We start from the raw sequence: 17,079 nt of genomic DNA, 5'->3' as shown, positions 1-17,079 counted from the left end.
CTGCAAAACCAGTGTTGCTTTGTTCCAGTTGTTGGCAAAGGAAGTCTTAAGATTCAGGCATTAGTGAAATGAAGTAAGTTAAGTTCTGCTGTTTGGCAAACACTTTGAAGACTTGCCATTTTTTGAGATTTCTAGATTGCAGTCAATATGTGCCCTTTTAGGATAAACCTACTTGTTCCATAGGTACTAAAATATTAGATTAGTTCTATATACATCTGTTTGTGGATTTATACACTGCCAACCTGTCTTAATGGTCCCACATCATGCCTCTCAACAGAATAAACAGAAAGAAGCACTCTAAAACTCTATATTTGGAACATTCCAATGAAAATAAGTTATCATCAAAAATAAAAAAACAAATAATTTTAAAGCCACAGCAGATACCATAGCAAGATATACAATTTGTTTCTCTTTCAGAATACTTGTTGAAATAAATGTCAGCCTGTTTCTGGAAGTTGAAGACAAAAGTGGCCTGGTGAACCTCTCTGGAGATGGGAATAGGTGTCATTATTAAAAAGGCCCTGCTCCTTGTCCCCATTAAGCTGCCTTCTGATAAACGAGAGGTTTGGAGCAGGATCTCCTCTGAGCACCCTAGTGTATGGGGAGGCCATTGAGAGGAAACTGGAGTGAGATAATTTTGTGTTAATTTGAAATCCTTGATTACCACGGTAATCATATGGAAGTATCTACTGTATAAAGTTACCATTTAAAAAGTAGAATGATTACTGTATTTTTTTTAAAAAGTCACCAAAGATTTTTTTAAAAATTAATTCTTTATATTTGTTTGAAAGCTTTACTTTCAAGGCATCTTTAGCGCTGCATCGTCAATAAGCAATAGATGATTTCATCATTACTAATTTGAACAAGAATTCAGGATTCTGTCAGCTTTGTGAATTAAGAGCCTCTGATGCCTATACTAGACATATCCTGCAGATACAATTTACGTATCAAAGCTTCCATTCTACTGTAGTTACAACATATGGTTGTTAGCAGTGATAGTGCTTTCTGTTTTAGACTGGTTCAATGATATTCTCAAGCATTTTCCACTCCTGTGATTGCAATTTAGAATTACTATGTTTCGAAATGCACTTTCTAAGTGCACCATCCAGTTTTAACTATTTGGAAAGGCAACATTTGTCACATAAAAACAAATTATCACAAAAAAACTCTGTTAGAAAAGTATAGTGATCCTATACAATAGGATTAACAAGTGATACACGGCTGGAAAACATTAAAACCGTTTCAGATGCAGGAAGAGGACGAGGATGGTAGAGAGCATATTATATACATGTGGGTGTGAGTACAGTAAATGACAAAGCCAAAACTAGAGGCCTGAACTACAGTCAATGGGCAGGATTTAAAGGGTTCACTGGTGAGACTTCTTCACATGTATACCTATTTCAGTTTTTTATTCCCTCCAAAAACTGCTCCCAAAACCTGGATCCATGGTAATAGCATGCCATAAAATGTGAATAGTTGCAGTTGGAAGTAAATCCTGGTGAAACTCCCATGCATCTAGATGGGATACAGGGCTTGAGTACAATAAGTTCTCAATATTTACTGGAGCATTAATATATATAGTGATAGCATTAAATGGAAAAGATTTACTTTTTTGTAATTAATACAGTAAACTGCATTCTCTAGGAATTTTAGATTAGCTGCTAAAGACCAAACCCCTGCTAATGTCTAAGACTCCCTCTGTTGCTTCTGAGAACCCCAGGACTCCCAGTAGCTGGTGTCCCAGAGGCAAAGGGCCAAATATTGTAGCAAGGAAGATGTAGGGGTCTTTGTTGACCTATGGATAATTTCAGCAGTGCAAAAGGAATTCCATAATATGTACCATGATGAGGAGGCATTTAACGGGCCCTGAGGGGTTTAATTGTTCAGCTTATGAGTGCCATGGAAAGATGAATGAGTTTTTTAAGTCTCTACCATGCAGTACACCATGCTGTTATAAGAAAGAACCAGTACTGTGCCATTCTATGACAAAGTAGCCATTCCCCTCCTGGATAGAAGAGATGTCACCCCCAGGTACACTGGAGAAAGCAGAAGCAGTCAAGACAAACAGCTCCAACAACAGCTAGGCGGACTGCATCATCTGTTCCTGGAACATCTGGACAATCAGCTTCGCTAGGATGATATCGACAGCTACCCAAGCCAAGCCACCTCCAAAACAGCCTCCTCAGAAGCAGCCTCATCTTCTCCAGGAGAAGTCTGCGCTTGCTCAGACTAACGAGGTCTCCCTGTCATCATGAGCTCCTTTCATGGCTCAGAGGGAGGATTACAGTGTAAACTGGCCAAAGGCACCTTGGATTGATTTCACGTAGGCATGTAGCTGGCCAATTCACACTGCTCATTCCGAACACTGAGGATCAACAGTCATGTGAAAAGCAACACCGCTCAAACTGGTCCATGCTCCAGAGAGCCCTTTCTCCTGGGGAGGTGTGTATTGTGGAGAACCATGTGCCACCATCACATCGGCTGTGTATAAACAGCACGAACAGGAGCAGCAAGAGGAAACTGGCGAATGGTTGGAGAACTGGTGACACAGGAAGGTTGCGCCAGTCTTTGGCCACTGCAAAGGCATTTGGGATAGCAGAGGGTATCCCAAAAGGAGGTGAGGGAAAGCAAACAACATTTGGTGAAACAACCCCCCTTTTTTTGCTTGCCTACAAAACAAATCCTTGCTTGTTAAACAAACCACAGTTAAAACAAACTATGGGTTCGTGTTGCATCCAAATATGTCCTGTGTTTCGGAAGCTATTTCTGGCGATCCAGTCTACCATGGGCTACTGTGTACTCAGCCTCAGATGCTGTATATGGTTTTTTTCATTGTGTGCATTGATTAGTCATTAAAGGCTATTCATAGGGCCAGTTCACATGTAATGAAACCCCTTAAAAAAAATCACATCCGCTGCAAGCAGGAGCAGCTAAGCAACCATCTGTAGTTTATTTAGCATTGTGTGTGAACCAGGATCTCAGACTTGTCTCTCGTCTGGCAAGCTAGATGTTTTTGGTTTCTTTTGATGGCTTGCTGGGAGAGAGGCAAGTCAGAGGTTCTTGTCTGCACACAACACTAGGCTTGTTTAGCTGCTCCTCCGCCAGAGTGATTGGTAGCATGGACCAGCACGCTGCTTTGTTCATGACAATCCACAATTTTTTAAAAAATGTGGGTGTGTACCAGGCCATAATCTCCTGGGCCCAATTTGTGTGCATTGCTAGAGTATTGCTGCAGAATCACTGTGAAACATGTAGAAGTTGGCATAGTTTGTGTCCTTTTGGTAGACAACTGAAGTGTGCATTGCGAGTGGAGATGGGTTAAAGAAGACGCAGACAACAAGCTTGGGTTGAAAATTGGGCCACATTTGTTGAAATACCTGCAAAGGGGTAACAAGGACAGGCATCTAACTGTCAGCGGCTAGCTGGCACTTCTTGGGCGAAAACACACCCAGCCTGAGGAGTGGCGATGATCTCGCCATCCCTCCGAACTGCCACTTCTGGGGGAGGTAGACCTTCCCGTGTCACCCCCAACCCGGTGCCGCACAACACCTGGGTGAGTGAGGAAGGGTTGCTCTCCCAGGCAACCCTTATCCCCCCGCCAAGCCGCACAACCCATTCGGGGGGCCTCAGGCATCACCTGTCACCATAAGGTGCCTCTGCATGCACACCATCCCTAATCTCTTTCAGGTTCTGCCCGTCCTAGCCCCCACAGGAGTCACAAGCCTATTGCTTGTGAAACTCCCCCCACCTGCGCAGAAGAACTTCCCGCAGGCCCCTTTGCAGATCGGACAAAAATATGTTGTTCCCTACGTCCGACAGGTGGACACCGTCCTGCCTGTAAAGCTCCCTCCTTGTCCACAGAATTCCCTGGTGGGTGATGCACCCATCAGCGTGTTCTGACAGCCCCCGTGCCAGTTCTCTGTTCACCTTCCACCAAGCCCGTTCCATGGCAGCATTACTCTGCGCCCTCCACTTGATTCTCGGGAGCATCGAGGACCACCATATGGTCACCCCTGGCCAACGATGTTGGATTGTCTGTAAATCGACCAACGCCTGCTCGACTAAGCCTTTTCCAGGCTTGCAGCCCAGGTCGTTCCCTCCCAGGTGCAGCACCAGGACCTGTGGAGGAAAACTGACCAAACCTTGATGAAACAGGGTGGGAAAGAGTGAGTCCCATCGCATACCCCGCCGGCCAAGCCACTGTATCGCCACCTTTTGGGGAAACTGCAGCCGAGATCTGAAGGCCGACGTAGAAGCTCTGCGAGCAGCCCAAAATGCCATACTGTGTCCACAAATGAGCACCCGTACCGGCATAGGTTGAATCCTATCTAAAGAATAAAACATTGGGGAAGGCGAAGAAAAGCATTATGAAGTATCGGGCAACTCGCGAATGTAGGACCGGAAGGCCCTGGAGCGCCATCTCCCTACAGCCCTCACGTGCTTAGATGAAAAACCTACGGCAGCTGCTGTAGAGGCTGCCCCAATGTGGAAAGAGTGGGTTCCAAAACGATAATGACCCAAACCCAGTATGGATAAGGCTGACTTAGTGACTGCCCAGAATTGGAACTTTGTCAGCGGTGAACTGTCATTATGGCAGAATAGGGGACCCTCACTCGCCCTGCGGTGTTCCAGAAAAACCTGCAAGGCCCTGGCAGGGCATAACTCCTCGCCCTGGGCCCGGCTGAGTTCCACCAATGCTCCCTTGCCAGACTGATCGGTTTTTGACCGTCGAATACGGAGGTGGATCAGGTTGGGATGGATCTGCACATCGGAGTACCTTAAGGCCCTCCTGGTTGAGTCAGATTTGGAAGACCAGACCAGTTCTGAAATCCTAAGGCCCCAAAGAAGGCCGTTAAAGCTGCAGCATGAAAGAGGGAGGCTTCGTATGGAGAAGAGCAAATGGAGGGCCACAATCCCTGGAGCCCTAGAAGGATAACCGGAGACAAAGGATGCCCGGAATCTGGCAGGGCAGGTGACATCCGAGCCCAACCTTGAATTGCCCACCTAACTCGGAAATCCGAGGTGGAGTCCTCAACCCCTCGCACTTTGGCCCAGAAGGCCAAAGCGGCAAGCCTCCCCGTAATGGTCCTAGTGGATAGCCCCTTGTTACGCAGGTGTACACAGAACTGTAACAAGTGGTCCATAGGTAAGGGCCAAGAGTCCTGTAATTGAAGTCCACTCCTGAAGGTGCGAAACTCCCTACCTGCTCTCTTGTAGGTGGCTCTAGTGCTGGGGGCTATAGAATTCAGGATAGCGTGTTCAACTTGAGAACTCCAATCTCCCATAATCCGGCTGGCATGGGGTCTGGTAGCGGATGTGCCCATGGGACTAACACACGGAATCTGTCGATCTGGTTTTGTGACAACGCATCGGCAATTGGGTTCCCCAGACCCAGTACGTGGTGGGCGCGGAACCAGATGTTGTAGCGTAGGCATTTGAGGGTAAATACTCTAACTAAAACCATGACCCTCTGGTTTCTGGAGGACAATGTATTAATGATGTGCACAACGGCCATGTTGTCGCACCAAAAGAGGGCGATGGAATTGGCCCTCAGGTCTGCCCAAATGTGCATTGCCACGTAAATGGGGAAGAATTCCAGGAAGACGAGGTCCTGACAAATACTGGCAGTGGCCCAGCTTTCTGGCCATTGACCAAGGCACCATTGCTCCTGCCATATTAGACCGAAACCGAAGGTGCCAGCAGCGTCCGAATGAATCTGCAGGTCGGCTCAAAGAAGCAACTCGCGCCTCCCGAAGGAGATGCCATTAAATTCCCTCAGGAATTTAAGCCATACCTGCAGGTCCATGCGCATGGCGGAGGTGACTCTGGTGCGATGATGTGGGAGCTTAAGACCCCGCATTGCCCAGCAGAGCCGTCGCAGGAAGGCGCGGCTGGGGGCCACCACCCTACAAGCGAAGTTCAAATGCCCCACTACTTCCTGCAGCACTCTGAGGGAGACTTTACGAAGTTGCAGGATGGTCTGGAGCTTATCCCTAAGGACTAGCAGTTTATCGTGAGGGAGGCAAGAACAGTGTGTGAGGGTATCAAGTTTGATCCCTAAGAATGTCAAAGTAACAGATGGACCCTCTGTCTTCTCGTGTGCCAAAGGGACGCCTAAGTCCAAGGAAAGGGATACGAATGCACTGATTAAGTCAGAGCATTGACTGCCGCTCCCAGTTCCAGCAAACAGGAAGTCATCTGAATAATGAATCACATTGTCGGAGTCCGTCCTATCCCTTATGGCCCATTCCAGAAAGGTACTGAACATTTCAAACATGGCGCAAGAGATGGAGCATCCCATGGGGAGGACGTGGTCAATGTAAAATTTGTCCTGGAAGTAGAATCCCAACAAATCAAAGTCCACGAGATTGGTAGGCAAAATGCGAAAGGCGGATTTGATATCACACTTGCCCAGCAATGCCCCACGGCCAAGGTCCCGTATCATGGCCACCGCCGTATCAAAGGAGGTATAACGCACAGAACATAGATAATCCAGGATCTCATCATTGACAGACCGGCCCTTGGGGAAGGAGAGGTCGTGAATTAACCTGAACTGTCCAGGAGATTTCTTGGGGACAATTGCCAAAGGGGAAGTCTGAAGGTTGGGTATTGGGGGCGTGGAAAAGGGGCCGATGACTCATTCCGCAAGAACTTCCTTGTTGATTTTATCTTGAACCAAGCGCTGCATGCTAAGGACAGACCGGTGATTACCGGTCAAACACGGCCTATGCGGACACTTGAAGGGGATCCTAAAACCCAGTGTGAAGCCGCATTCCAAGTAGATCGCATCCCTCCGGTTCGGGTAACGCCCTAAAAGTTGAAGGAGTGGAAGGATCTTAACTGGGCTGGGGCCCTTTGGGAGGGGGGTGATGCCCACTGCCCTGTTTTCTGCCGCCATGGCCTTCCCTTGGGGGGGCCCTCCAACCTCTGGCCCTTGGGCAAGTGGCGCTGGAGTGCTGACAGCCACAAAGGGAGCATTCATGACAGAAGTGGCATGAGTTTCGGGAGCAGGAACTCTTGGAGCTAAACTCCCAGCACAGCCAGCGGTGTTGAACTCCTGGACCCGCAATAGGCCTGGAGGCCATCGCGGGCAACAGCTTGGTGAGAATGTGGCCACTGTCGGATCTGTCACCAAAGCCTGGCCTGGAAGGGGTCATAAATTGGAGCCAAAGGTCCTGGTCTTTCAGGTCCCAGCGCATGGAAGGGTCAATGGCAGCCCTCCGGTGGAAGGCCTCATCATAGGCCAGCCATGCGCTCCCTTCATATTCAGTGTAAGCCCTGTATATTATGTCGAGATACTTGGTGAGGACCCAAGCCCTCTTGAGGACCCAAGCCCTCTTGGGGAATCTCTGTTGGAGGATGCTGGCGTAAATTAAGAAACCTGGTTGAGCCAGAGAGCTGAGACTGGGAGGGGGGCTGAGTTTAAGGTAACTCAGCCTGCCCCTCCCTGCATGGTGGTGCCACTGAGGTGCACTACTGAGAGGCCCCTACATCATTTCACCCCACCTGCCCACAATGGCCCCCCCCTTCAGCCAGACAAGCTGGCGCCGGGGTTAGGGCACTTGTTTGCACTGAACTGCATTTGCCTTGTTTAGGAAACATCCTGCCAAATAGGTGCTGATGTTGGAGCTGGCTCTTCAGTAAATGTAAAGATATGAGTGCCTGTTTGTAATCCATGCACATTTATTTTACAAGAAGGAGACTCACTATCTTTGGTGGTTGGAGCAATTAGGTGACAATATTTGCTGGCTATTTTTAATTATTTAGCTTAATATTCCCTACCCATATCATCGTACATATTTTTTCTACTGCTAGAGATACTGTAAAACAAAATGTATTTTGAAACTGCTTTTTCATAATTTATTACAAATGTGACTTGGGTTTAGCTTGCTTTCCCCTGCAGTGTCAATGTGTCTTGACTCTAACATGAAGGAAGTGCTTCTAGGTGTAATTGAATTGATGATCTTCTCTTGCAAGCCTACTAATTATTTTCGAGGATGTTTTTAATTAGCCAGCTATCTTCTTGAAACTTGACATACGCCATGAAACACCATATTGTGGCTGATGTTTTGAGCCAACCGGCATTTGAACATCTGATTCAATTTGTATACAATGCCTTCTCCATCAGCTTCCTGTTGGCAGTGAAAGCAGCCTTGGCAAATACTGTATTAACTACATGATGAAAGCAAAAAGGCACTCCCTATGTTCTGCCATGTGCCTGCAATGGAAAGAAAATGTCTTGATGAAATACCAGGAAATAATTTTTTTTAAGGAAAATGCACAAACTTTGAAGGTTTATATTCTAATTTCAGTTGCACCAAACTAGATATGGGATTTAAACCTTTACCCCATGAAGGTAATGGGATTATCCAGCTTTAATTTAGCATGCTGCTGGAATGTAAGGGTACAGTAAGATCCATTTGCTGCTAAATGCTGAGACTTAATATAAAGGTCAGCATTCAATAGCTATAGACATCTGTTTCAGCATAAGGAAAAATGCAGGCAGAGTTAGAACTAGTCAGAAGCTGCATGTATATGCACGTGAGTACGTCCAACAAACAGTTGCTTCAGGGAGGCTTGTTTTCTTAAGGGTTGTTGAAAGAGAACATTGAATCTAAGAAGGAAGCCAGCATGACCAGAAGAGCAGCCTTGTTCTTGAAGTTTTGTTATCAAACATCCTGCATCAGGGGAAAGGGTATAAGGATGGATATAAAAATAAATAAACAGTATGCTTGTAGAAATAGCCTGTGTAAAAAGCCATATTTAGTATGTATGTATGTATGTATGTATGTATTTATTTATTTTCTATACTGCCCAATAGCCGAAGTTCTTTGGGCAGTTCACAACACTTAAAACCACAAAGCACAGCATAAAACAATATAAGATATAAAAGGTTAAAACCACAAAACAACAGCACAACCAGAATAAAACCTAGCAGCAATGCAGAGATTTAATACAGTTGTAGGACTTTTTTTTCTGCCTCAACGTGCATAGGATTGTACCCTTAAATGTAAAGACACATTTGACGTTGTGACTAGCTTGACCTTCCAAACCAGCTTGTCTAAAGAATGCACAACATATGTGAAATATATATTTTATGCAGAATATACCAGTCCATTCATTTAACAGAAGATTTAGCATGACGATTTCCCAGTTGCAATTCAGCTGAATATTGGCTGGGGCCCTAAAGTTCCCTTGTGGGAGCAGAAGGCAGTTTTATTCATGCAAGCCCTCCCCCTGATTTCTACTGATTCTCTCTCCCCCTGCCCCCACCAACTGAAGCCCACTGCACCACACTGCTCCAGAATCCCCTGAACCTCAGGAGTTGCTTTCCAGGAAGTGCAAGAGACTGCAGAGGGAAGGAGGAGGTGGAGGCACCTTGTTGTGCAAGCAGAGTTGACTGCGCACTTCTCTGGCTTCTCTCTTGCGTGCCCACAGGGGTTTAATGTGTTAACTTTAAACATTTTGTTAGACATTTGAAAGATACAGGTTTGAAGATAAGAACATGCCAGCTCCTAGGGAATATAGCTAGTCACTTATACAGGAGAAAATGCCCTGGTGTCATAAGTGAGTAGGAGGGTAGCCGGTTTGCCTTCTCTTAACTGTGCCTCATATTGCAGCCTGTTTACTTTGTCCTATGGAACACTGCAGCCCAAATTACCTGCTGCTACCTGCATAGCCCCTCCCTGGGTTGTGTTTCTTGGTCACATCTGGACCAAACGACACATGATGGGGAAGCAACTTAATAAAAGCAGGAAAGGGCAGCAACCTTCTTTACATGGAAAGGAGCATATGGGGTGGAGATGGAAGTAAACCGCATCTCTACCCTGCCTACTTTGCTGTGTTTTATTGCTTTAAGCAGTTTTCTCCCAACCCAACTACAAACGGGAGCTGGAATAATATTGCTTCCAGAAGTCTAGTGCAGCAAGACGGGGTTATGGTGGGCGTGGGCTTTGCTTCTTTTTCCATCCCACAGACTATAAGAATATAAGAGCCATGTTGGATCAGACCAAAGATCTATCTAGTCTAGAATTCTGTTCAAGGAGTGGTTAACTATCTGCCTGTTGGAAACCCACAAGTAGAACATGGGTGCAATAGCATCCTCCTGTTCATGTTTCCCAGCAACTGGTGTACATTGGCATACTGGAGGGAATATATAGTCTTAATGACTCATACCCATTGAGAGCCTTATTCTCCATTAATTTGTCTTTTAAAGTTGTCCAAATTGGTGTCCATCACTACATCTTGTGGTAGTGAATTTTATAGTATAACTATACACTGTGTGGAGACGTACTTCCTTTTCTCTGTCCTAAATCTCCTAACAATCAGCTTCATGGGATGAACCTGGGTTCTATCTATCTATCTATCTATCTATTTATTTATTTCATTATTTCATTTCTATACTGCCCAATAGCTGAAGCTCTTTGAGCGGTTCACAAAAATTAAAACCAAAGAGCACACAATAAAACAATACAAAATATATAAAACATTAAAACCACAGTAAACAGTACAGCCAGAATAAAACCAGAATAAAACCTAGCAGCAGTGCAGGGATTTAAAATACAGATTTAAAACAGCAAAGCTGAAAGTCTAAAGAGCTAAAATGCTAAAATGCCTGGGAAAATAAAAAAGTCTTCACCTGGCACCGGAAAGAATACAATGTAGGTGCCAGGCAAACCTCACTAGGGGGCTCATTCCACACCCAGGGTGCCACAGCAGAAAAAGCCCTCCTCCTAGTAGCCACCCCTCTCACTTCCTTTGGCAGGGGCTCACGGAGTAGTTTTCTCCATGAGAGAGGGAGAAAAATGTTTCCCTATCCACATTCTCCACACCATGCATAATTTTGTACACCTCTGTCATGGCCTTCCCTTATTCACCTGTTTTCTAAGCTAAACTGTCCCAGGAGTTGTAACCTTTCCTGATAGGCAAGTTGCTTCAGCTCCTTGATCATTTTAGTCGCTCTTTTCTGTGCCTTTACGATATCATGTAAAACATAGACTGCCCCCTCCTTCTTTATATGTGATAATGTGAATGGGGCAGATACATGGATGAAACATATGTGCCTGACTGCCTCATCATGCCAACTTGGGCCCTGCAAGTGCAGTGGAATGTAGGGAGAGTGGGATGCAATGGGTTGTATCTAGTGTTAGTCCCACTTAAGGTAGAGGACTTAAGTTGCAGTAGCATTGCATAAAACCCAATGCTCAGTACTTAGGGCTACCTGTGCACTAGCCAGACTCACCGCTAGTGCAACAGGAAGCTAGTAGATCCTGCAGCAATTGGAAATGGGCTAAAATTCTAATTTTCGGAATGGGACAGGTCAGCAGAGCTTGTGGAAAGGCCCTCTGCTGACTTGCCCATTCAGGAAATGAGAAATTCTGCTCGTTTTCAGGTTGCTGTCAAAAACACTAGTTCCTGGGCCCCAGCAGCAGTGTTGGATATTGCCCAATGTTGGAAACTGACTTTTATCATTATGGTCTTCAAAGTTCAGCTTCAAAACAGAATAACTACTAATTTTATTCCTTTAGATATATAAAGTTAAATTACTTGGTGTCTTGTGCTAAAGCAGCATTGATTCCCCCCCTCCTTAATTTGTGCCTGATCATTTATACTGTGCTAAATGTCAAGCTGAATTTGCAACTAAATGAAACTGCCTATATGGCAGAATTTTAAATACGTAGAAGAGTATTTCCTTTGTGAATTCCAGTCAAATGAGTGACCCTTGTTGTTACTTGAATTTCCTGGAGGACATTGGACTTTTATCAGCCAGCCCAGGAGCAGCCTCATGGGGAGAAATGAGGTCAGAAGCTTCTCCACACAACCTGTTGTTTCATCATGAAGGATCTGTGTCATTCTGAGTTATTGCCGGGTATTGATGAACAGTATTCTGACAAGAGCGAGTGGGGAGCGGAGTGTAAAGTGCAGCTCTAATAAAAGGAATAATGAATACTTTTTGCTGTAATGAATCCCACCAGTCCATTTGTCAGAAAGCTGCCTGTCGACCCCGCTAAATCAAATTCTTACTTAAGTTAGTAGCACTGAAAGCTACCTGCTGAGCTGCCAAATATGCGCCGAATGGGGATTTCTCATTTCAGCTTAATGACACTGTTGCCTAGTTTGAGGATGCATTAATTATTCGAGCTGAGCAGTGAGGGCTCTGTGTTGCATCAAACGTGGAGCAACAGCAGTTTGATTTCATATGTTTCTGTGGCACAGAGGAAAGCTGTATGATATTCTGTATTGCTGCAAGCATCCGTCTTGCCGTGATCTTCAAAAACACATCTATTAATGTCTGGCTTAATGAAAGTGTACCGATGTTTTCTGAGTGCAGAGTTTCAGAGTGGAGAAGAACCAGATCTTTACCTTGAAGCTGCATCTAGGTCTGACTGTGAATCTTGGGCTGTGCCACTCGGAGAGGCAAATTCTGAAGGTCTGTGCAATAAAATCCAGCAGCTCCAGAGAATGATCATGGAAATCAAGGAGGAGAGAACAGAAGATGAAGTACAGCAATTTCTTCCATCAGCCCAAGCAGACAATCTCGCAGAGCCTAAGCTTACAAGTAAGCATACTGTTTATTGCATTTTAGTCCTGTGAATGCTTTTGGAAAACCCCCACTCTTCTGTGATTGCCCAGTTTTAGGCAGATTAGATATCCACTAAGCTTCATTTTGTAGAATGTATTTCACTTGAATTGTTTACATCTGATTCATGTAAATTGCTTCCTATGGAAGAGCAGATACATGGCAGTCAGTTTCTCTAGCTGTTTTTAGTGGTTTTAAAAGGCTGTTGTATACAAACAATGTTTACATTAATTTCTATAGGACTTTTAATATGCAAAGTGCTTTATGATACCCTACTAACAAGCCATGGAGGTAGAAAATTACTGTTTTCATTTTAAAGACAGGAACCAGGGCTGGGAGACCAACATACGACGTTTCCCAGGTCCAAGCACAGTACTCTGCTGGGCTTTGTTGATCATGCTTTTGAATCATTAGGCAGTGTCATGTAAATTGAATTAAATAAGCCATCACCACTTGCTAACTATGGATGCAGTCTAAAGAACCGCACAATCTGCTCCATGCTCAGCAGGACTTGTATTTTTCAGACCCCCTCCATTCCATATTGCAAGCCTCTTTTGAAATGCTAGGGAGTTTCATAAGCAGTTATCGATGATGACAGGGGAGTCTGCTCTTCCAAGGAAAATAGTCAAAGTCCCAAAATATGCCTAATCTAACTCCCTGGATTGTGGCCTCAGTCTTAAATAGACTAAGGCTGCATTTCTAAATTTGCTCACGGAGAAATAAGATCCATTGAATGAAGGGGACTTAATTCAGAGTACATAAGTTTAGGACTGGGGAATACATTCCTGCATTATTTAGGCTATTATATCAGAGGTGGTATGCCTATGTACACCAGTTGCTGGGGAACATGAGCAGGCCAGTGCTATTGCACTCAGGTCTTAATTGTGAGCTTCTCACAGACAGTTGGTTGGCTACTATGTGAACAGATGGCTGGACTAGATGGATCCTTTGTCTGATCCAGCTTGGCTTCTCTTATGGCTGCAGTCCTACACCCACTTACCTTGGAGTGTAAGCCTCTTTAAAATCAATGGGGTTTATTTCTGAGTTGATATATATGCAATTTCACTGATAGTCTGTTGTGAACACTGTCATCTTTACTGGGTTTCCAAACAGTCTAGTTATAGAACCCTACCGAATACATCCCCAACCTTTCTGGTAAAAGAATAATCTTTTGTAAAGGGTAGCAGTGTTTTGAGAAATTCAGATTTGAGTGACATGGCAATTTTGTTGACCTCGCCTCTTCAGTGTTCAGGATATCAGTTCCCTCATTAGCATACTCGCCCCACACAACGCATGATTGTAAGTTGGCAACATTGTCATGAATTTCTGGTATTCAGAATTTGCTCACACCATGACAGCCATTTTTCTGAATTGGCAAGCCCTCCACATGGCAGCCATTTTGTGAGAGCACCCACAACACTCTCAAAATTCCAAATGTGCCACTGGTCCGAAAAGGTTGGGGACCCCTGATTTAATGTTACATGGGAATGTTCCCACTAAGTAAAGAACCTGGACTTTCTAGAAAAGAAAAGAAAAGAAAAGAAAAGAAAAGAAAAGAAAAGAAGAGTTAGATATAGGGAAGAGTTGCTTCTTGATTGGCAGCTTACATTCTGGCAGCTTACATTCTCTTGAATAAACCAGCCTTCTCAGTGATAGAACTGGTACAATACTAAATCTGTTTTCTCATGCATGAATGATTACTGTTCTTATTTTAACTAAATACTATCTTACCAACAGGTCTTAAGAGGACTGTCAGTGAACCAAAATTTGAATTCAGTCTTGGTAAGACACAGCTTTCAATATTGTGTAGAATTAATTTTTTTTTTTAATACATCTTTCCACTTAGAAAGTCTGGAAAAGAAGTGATATATATGAACAGCCTTCTGTCAAGTAGCCTTGTAAATAATTATCTAATATCTTGAGCAGACGTAGTTTAGGTTATACCTGCTGAGGAGCTGGTTCAGACATGAAGTAATCACGCGCACAGACTTTAAACCTGGGGCAGAAAAACATATCGTTTCTAACCTTCATAATATATGCAGTTCTGTAAAAGATAGGAGTTTTAATGTTGAAGTAATTAATACATTCATGTAAGAATTATTTATAGGTCTAATTTTAATTTCAAGATAGAGCTGCTTCCTGAGTATTACCATTTGAAACGGAATGTCTCTCTGGGAAAGTGTATCCTATTAATTGGTACGCACCATTCTTTTTATTCAGGTGCATGTAGCATAGTTAAAGATGTTTGATCAGTCGAGCATACTAATTAGTTGCACATGGCTTCTTAGCATAAGATAAGCACAGATTTTTTTAAAAAAACAACACACCACCACAGTTACTTCCTTGAACTGAATTCCAGTGTTTTCAGAACCATCCAGTTATTTCCTCTTAAGAGTTCTAGATTTACTAAATTTCCAGGCTTTTTAATTAACATCTATCTGCATTACATTTTTCTAGGAGATTGTTGCTTATGTGATTCTATGAAATACATCTGTATAATGCAATGTGAACTGAATGGCCGGAATAAAGCCCAGAATGAAGGCAAAAGTTAAGGTCAGTTTAGATGCCAAAGGAAAGACATGCAAAACTAAGAAATTCCTCCTATTAGTAACCAGCATGGTAGCCTTAACTCTGCTGCAACATGAGATAACATAAGGAGCCAGGATAGTTACATTGAACATTTATTAGTGAACATCACATTTATGGTCCACCAGAGACTGAATGAATTAAATGCATGGATTAAAAATATGTGGGGTTTTTCTCCAAATGTTCTTCTACAACATGAGTATTGCTTAGTGATTGGCTGATTATTACGTTTTCATATATTGCTTCCATAATTCTTATGGTGGCTAGGCCTGAAGTCCTTTTATTTCTTCATGATATATAGTGTATTTCAAGCAATTCGCTTTCTTAGCCTTATGCCTTGAACTTTTTATTTGATTGTTTGAGTTCTTTCCCACCTTTCTATCCAGAGGTGGTTTACATAAAATAATGAAATGCAATTAAATTAAACCTCCTTCTACCCTGTCTGATACAGCATTGCTCTGGGGTAGCATATTCTTCCTCCCATACCCAGTCAGTGGAGGCTGGTGGCTCCGATATCAGTGGGGCAGTGAAGTCACTCTGGGTTTCAGTCGGAACCACTCAGAACTCTAACAGAGCTATCCAGGATGTGAAGCTCCTTGGATAGCTCTTTTAGAGTTCTGACTGGTTCCGACTGAAACCCGGAGCAGCTTTGCTGCACCACCGATGTCAGAGCCACCAGCCTCCACTGAACCCAGTTCTCATTTGGTCGTTATGGCTGTTCCGATTGCCTCAGATCTGATCTCACTCCCCCAAGTGCTGGCAGTTCAGTGTTCTTTTGCCCACCTGTCCGTGCTCCCTTCTCCCAGGATGGCAGGTCTTTTCACTGCCTAAGGTTAGAGAGTAAGAGAGGAGCCAAGTGTGGCAACTCTCCACATAGCAGTGTTTTTAAATTTTTATTACTGCACTGATGCAGTTATGAAATGATTTTTCTAAGTGGTGGGAAATGTATGCTGAGTACTGAGTTTTTCTGGTTTGGTTTCAAAGTTTTAACATGGATTTGAAGTTCCGTGTTTCTGGTTTTGCATGTCTGTGGTATCCTTTACAGCACTGCCTCTGTGACCATTCAGACGCACATTTCATTTGTTTATTGTTATGTTTATGTCCACTTGTAGTGTGGTGCATGTTTTGTCCCCGTTATTTTATCCTCACAATAGCCCTGTGAGGTAATCTTTTCTGATTTCTTCACGATCACCCAGTGAGAATCATTGCCTGTGGAGATTTGAATCGAGGACTTCCCCACTCAAAATCTAACTCTCCCACCAGTACCCGATGGTGGTGTAATTTGAGCCTGTTGTTTTTCAGGAGTGATAGATTTGCCTAACAGTGGTGCTAACTTAGGGCACTTGGGTACGATCAGTTCCGCCATGTTTTAAAAGCATGTATATTTGATTTTTAGTGTAGTCTGGACATCTTCCATCAAATAGTGCAACTTTTGGGATATCTGATTTTCAAAGTTGCTAAAGCACTACATTTTGTACCTGAGACAATTTGATACATCTTCAGCACACCAAACGCCATTTTAATTGTCATGTGGAATTTGATGGCACATGTGTCCTGAGTATCCATTGCATAAAGTAGAGATGCAAAGGCTTGGAACACCCCCATCTGGAAAATCTGGATGAGCAGTGTTTTCTACCAAATTTTTCAAAAATTCCCAGAAAAATGTGCCCCCCTCCCCATTTCCCAATTTTCTCCATTTTTTCTGCCCCCCCCCCTCCCCTGGCCTTCACATCTCTAAGACAGTCATGTAATTGGTGATAAATATCACAGTTCTTAGCCACCAGCCGATAGAAGCTCCAACATTTGATGCCAATTTTAAATCTCTACGGGACGATATATACAATGTCTAAAAGGTCAGATCTGGCCCTTTCTGTGGAGCTGGCACCTCATCCCTGCTTCAGCCATCCACACAT

General features: G+C 44.0%; 1 protein-coding gene and 1 pseudogene across 3 annotated transcripts in view; one reads left to right on the top strand and one right to left on the bottom strand.

Annotated features, from left to right (window-relative positions):
* INPP4B (inositol polyphosphate-4-phosphatase type II B) overlaps positions 1-17,079 on the top strand; it is a 436,581-nt gene that overhangs the window by 161,344 nt on the left and 258,158 nt on the right. For all 3 annotated transcript variants that reach the window (XM_084856160.1, XM_084856159.1, XM_084856161.1), the window contains exons 3-4: positions 12,332-12,559; positions 14,318-14,362. In XM_084856160.1, coding sequence (XP_084712286.1) covers positions 12,463-12,559; positions 14,318-14,362 — 142 coding nt within the window. In that variant the 5' untranslated portion in view covers positions 12,332-12,462. The remainder of the gene's footprint in view (positions 1-12,331; positions 12,560-14,317; positions 14,363-17,079) is intronic.
* LOC146343925 (uncharacterized) lies at positions 4,366-5,515 on the bottom strand (annotated as a pseudogene).

Source organism: Heloderma suspectum, chromosome 5 (assembly GCF_057233095.1).
Source record: "Heloderma suspectum isolate Gila_16-S chromosome 5, 16-S_ref, whole genome shotgun sequence".
NCBI classification, from domain to species: domain Eukaryota; kingdom Metazoa; phylum Chordata; class Lepidosauria; order Squamata; family Helodermatidae; genus Heloderma; species Heloderma suspectum.
Note: the sequence above shows the minus strand (reverse complement) of the source record. Positions and strands in the feature narration are given on the sequence as shown.